Below are 4,878 nucleotides of genomic sequence, written 5' to 3' on the forward strand. Positions count from 1 at the left end.
AATTTGAGTGTTCATTCACTTGTTAGGTGCAGTGTTGCATTCTGTCTGTCGTTGACTTGGAGGCAGAAGTCTAAGTTCCTCGTCAGTCTCCCGAGGACATCCGTGGTGGGAGGTCCCCCGGTGCCCTCACAGAGGTCTGCCTTCCTTCGCAGGTGACCCTGTACCCAGCTGTGCGCGGCCTGCTGCAGGAGGGCATCTACCTCATCCTGGACCTCTGCATTGAGCATGACGTCCAGTTCCTGCGGGCCTCGCTGCCACCGGGCGTCCGGGACGTCTTCAAGGAGCTCCACAATGATTACCTCAAGTACCACAAGGCTAAACACGAAGGGGAGAGAAGATACACCGTCTGAGGCCACGTCCCAGAGGTGCCCACGGGGACGTTTTACAGACGCTTCGGCCTCATGGTCTGATCGAGCTGGAGAATGAAAGACTTTGGATGTTCTAATTTGCAATGTATGTGTAGAAAATCCTTTGGGGTCGTTGTGACACATTTTGATGTATTTCCTATTATGTTTTTCTCACTGGGTATTTTTTATTGTATCTTTTTATGCAGTAAGTATTGCAATAGAATCCTGAAAACAGCAATGAGATTAATTCAGCAGAAAAATTGCCGACTCGTGCCCGTTCTCATGTGGTTCTTGTTTTGGTTCAGGGGTTCAGTGACCCCTCTTCCCACTAGGAACCACGCAGAACTTGGTTTTTTCCTTCAGGTACATGGGTGAACAATCAAATCCTATTTAGATATCTTTCCTTTTAAATTCTTCATGCAGTAATGGAAGTACCCTCAGACCCCGCTATTTCTGCCTTCCCTGCATGCGCACCTTCTGGAGGAGCCGGGGAAAGTGGAGCTTCGTGGCTCCACGAGTTACATGAGCGGTGTATTTACATTGTAGCAACCTCGGGAAATGAAAATAAAAGGGAAATTTTTTTTTTTTAAGATGACAGGTAAGGGGATCTCAACCCTTGGCTTGGTGTTGTCAGCACCACGCTCATCCAGTGAGCGAACCGGCCATCCCTATATAGGATCCGAACCCGTGGCCTTGGCGTTATCAGCACCACACTCTACCGAGTGAGCCACGGGCCGGCCTAAAAAGGGAAAAATTTTTTAAAAACTTACTCATCGTCTCAGCTACCCAGGCGACCTGTCATTCCTTTGCTGTGCCTGTAAATAGACGTCTGCGTAGATAGACATGCAGAAGCTAAATTGGATTATAAACGCATTTGTTTTTAAAGTTACCTAACTGTTTTCTTGTGTAATATTTCAATAAGATCTTCAGGTCAATAAAGACATTTGATATTTTTTAATGGCTGCATAGTAAGGGTCAATAAAGACATTTGACATTTTTTAATGGCTGCATAGTAATCCGTCGAGTACTAAATTGCTTTTTGGTAAGTCCCCCATGGTTAGACGTCAGCATCTTTCCAAATTTCCTTCTCTAAGTGGTGCTGGCAGCTGAATTATTGCCATAAGAATTGCCGCGAGTTGTGTTACTTGCCAAAACTCATATCAGTTTTAAAGGATTTATGTAAATGCTACCATATTGCGCTCTAGAAAGCGTTCTGCAGTCATGTGCCAAACAGTGACGTTTTGGTCAACAATGGACCAACCCCATGTACGACGGGGGTCCCATGAGATTATCATAGGTGGTGCCGTGGCCCAGGTGTGCAGTAGGCGGTGCCATGGCCCAGGTGCGTGTCAGGGCGCTGCACAGTGCGACGACATCCCTGACGACCATCTCAGAACACGTGTCCTTTGTTAAGCGACGCATGACTGATTTATTTTCCCACGAGTGAATCAGCTTTAATGTTTCTGACTCTTGTTCGCGCTGTGCTTCCTTGACAGGAGAGATGTTACTTTGTGTTGAATTTCTTTAATTACAAAGCACTTACGCATTTTCCATATTTACCGTTTTTGTTTCTTGCATAGATTATGTAATTATCTTTCTTACGTAGTAAGTAGCCTGGTTCTCAATGGGATATTTTTCTTATTTTTTCCATTTTTCTTGTTCGCTGACTTTGTGGAATTCGTGTTGGAATTCTGTTACCCTTCACAGTCAGGATTGTCCTTAAGCAGAGGCTGCTGCTGCTGTCACACGACTTTCTCAAGCATGCATGGGACTGGAGCACCTACGAGAAGGACCCATGCGTTCTGCCCCAGTGTGATCTTATTTCCCATTGTGGCTGGCGAGGCTGGGACGCGGTCCTGCTGGGCCTGCCGCACGGTGTCTGTGGTCCCTTCCTCTGTCTGGACAGACGTGTGGACAGGCTTCCAGAGCGCTGGCAAACAGAAGGTTTTAGGTGGCCTGGCACCCTTTTGCTTACTGCCCTGTGTGGGTACCGAATGCCCTGCGGGAGCTCAGGGGCTGGCGGCGTTTCTGTTCACACCTGGAGATGGTGTGTGCGGGCAGCGGGTGCCCTTCCAGGGACAATGGCACTAAACAGAGTGGGTCTTCCCTGGGGGTCGAGGGCCCAGGCAGGAGGCCCTCGTGGAGCTGTGCCTGGTTTCTCTGCTGGAGCACAGGAGGTGAGGGTTCCCTGCTTGGGGAATGTTGGTTGGGGACATGCATGGAGCATTGCCCTGGGCGTCCTGGTGGGGTCATGCGGGGTCTTCACAGGGAGCGCAAGTGTCTGGTGGACTCATGTCCTCCCCGCACAGCCTGAGTGCTGTCCCTGCACGTCCCCGACGTGTCCCTGGGCTCCTCACGGTGGTCTCTACCTGAACTCTAAACCTCTGGGGAAAGAGTCCTTCTCGCCTCCACATTGCTGATTCACCGGGAAGAGGAGGCACTTTCCTGGTGCTCTTCATGGAGGCTGTGGTGTGTTCATTTGTATCTGTCGGAGTGGACCTCACAGCATGGAGTCGGTCAGGCCAGCTCTCCCCAGGGCAGAGGGCTTGACGGGGGTATGGTGAAGGGCTGGGCCTTAGGCTGTCCCTACCAGATCTGCTAGGGCAGCAAACCGCTCAGCAGCCAACACTTCCCTGTCCTGTGCCAGGCATGGGGACACAGTCCTGGTGGCGGAGAGCTGGCTCTCTGTTCTGTGCTGGGTGTGGGGACACAGTCCCGGTGGCGAGGAGCTTCCTCTCCATCCTGCACCTAGAGCAGGGACACAGTCCTAGTGAGGGGGAGCTTTCTCTCTGTCCTGTGCTGCATGCAGGGACAGAGTCCTGGTGGGAGGGAGCTTTCTCTCTGTCCTGTTCTGGGTGTAGGGACACAGTCCTGGTGGTGGGGAGCTTCCTGTCCTGTGCCAAGCTCAGGGACACAGTCCTGGTGGGAGGGAGCTTTCTCTCTGTCCTGTGTTGGGCGTAGGGACACAGTCCTGGTGGCAGGGAGCTATTTACCAAAAGAGGGTGTTGCTGGTGTTGTATTGCGAGGCGTCCTGTTCCATGGGGTGCCCACAGCCTACATTTTCATAAGATTGGGAAATGGGACGTACTGTATTTTCTTTTGTCCTTCTTTATTGTCTCAATTTCCAGACCCATCATCTCTGGTCCAGCACATGTCCGGAGGGCTGCTTCATGCCCTGAAGCTGAGGTTTTTGGCACCTGTTTGCTGGGCATCACTGGGATAGGAGACCCAGGCAGAAGACAGCGCCACCAGAGTTGGTGTCTGTCAACACGTGGCCCGTGGTGCTGGAAGCGCAGGGCCTGGCAGCCTCCTGTGCAGTGGGGCCCTGAGGAGAGGAGTTTCAGAGGAGCCACCAGCCTGTCGATGTGTCTGTCCGCAGCACTTCTGCCTGCTTACTCTAGGGATTCTCCGGGTGGCATGTGATGCCCCTGCTATTTTTGGCTGACTGGCTGTCAGGTGAGAGCCTGGATGTCCCAGGCTGGTGCCTGGCTGTGCACTTGGCAATCTCTGGGGGTTTCCTGCAGCTCCTTGAATGCAGCGTGTGTTCCTCGCAGGGTTGGGGGTGGGCAGCGGCCCAGGGCTCCTCCTCTCCTCCTTAGAGGATAGGAGGGGTAGACGGTCAAGGTTCCTTCAAGGTCACCAAAAGAGCAAACGTTTTTCTCCTCTGATACCCGGTTTGGGTGCCTTACAGAAATCTGCCCAAGTCCTGACAGCGAGCTCTTTCCCCGGGTGGCAGGAGCAGATGCGACAGGGTCAGCCATGTGCGTGGGACAGACACCTGTCAGGGCCCAGGCGGGGAAGACAGTGTTCCTCCTGTGGGCATCTGGAGTGCACGAGGTTTCATAGTTAACCATTTGCTTATCTTCCTGAGCAATCCTGATGCTTCTTGCTAAGATGCAAAGGACCTTTCGGGAACAGACCACGTCAGCAGGGACTAGGATATGGCTGGTCCTGCAGCGGGGAGAAACGCCCTCCCCACCCCCACATCCCCTGTACAGCCCCTTCCAGTCCTTCAGCTGCCTCCCCCTGCTTAGGTCCGAGCTTCTGGAGGCTGTCGTGGGGCTGCTCTGGGCTATGCTGCGCTCCCTGCCCCACGCCCAACTCCCAAGCACCCCAGGATGGAAGTGGCGGGCTCTCCCCGGATAAGAAAAGAAAATCTGCTTCTACTTAGAAACCGTAACTTCTGCCTTCTCCTTAAGGCTGAGGTTTTTAAACTGGGCTTTAGGGGAGCCACAAACCCACTGAAACCCCAGGCTATGGTTTCTGGTTGTAGGCGCGCTTTTTTGGGGGTGGGTCCAGGGCTTCCACTTATTCTACCTTAGCCTGGGTTTCCAGAAAGCAGCGTGTGAGGCAGAGCACGTGGGTGGTGATTATCCTGCTATGGAGTGCAACCCCAGAGAGTCCATGATCAACGAGAGAAGTGAGTGGAAACCCAGCCTGAAGTGCCAGTTGTATCTGGAATTGCCTGTCTTGGCCCTTTGCCTGTGGGCAGCCGGGAAAAGACCACCAGTTATTGGAAACGTCAGCCTGC

At 52.7% G+C, this 4,878-nt stretch overlaps 1 protein-coding gene across 1 annotated transcript in view; it reads left to right on the top strand.

Annotated features, from left to right (window-relative positions):
* Positions 1-870, top strand: part of URB2 (URB2 ribosome biogenesis 2 homolog (S. cerevisiae)) — a 32,919-nt gene extending 32,049 nt beyond the window's left edge. Inside the window, exon 9 of the mRNA XM_008584786.1 lies at positions 153-870. Within this exon, the coding sequence (XP_008583008.1) occupies positions 153-350 (198 nt within the window). The 3' untranslated portion in view covers positions 351-870. The remainder of the gene's footprint in view (positions 1-152) is intronic.
* Positions 871-4,878: the final 4,008 nt, after the last annotated feature.

This window comes from Galeopterus variegatus, unplaced genomic scaffold (assembly GCF_000696425.1).
Source record: "Galeopterus variegatus unplaced genomic scaffold, G_variegatus-3.0.2 Scaffold3374, whole genome shotgun sequence".
NCBI lineage: Eukaryota > Metazoa > Chordata > Mammalia > Dermoptera > Cynocephalidae > Galeopterus > Galeopterus variegatus.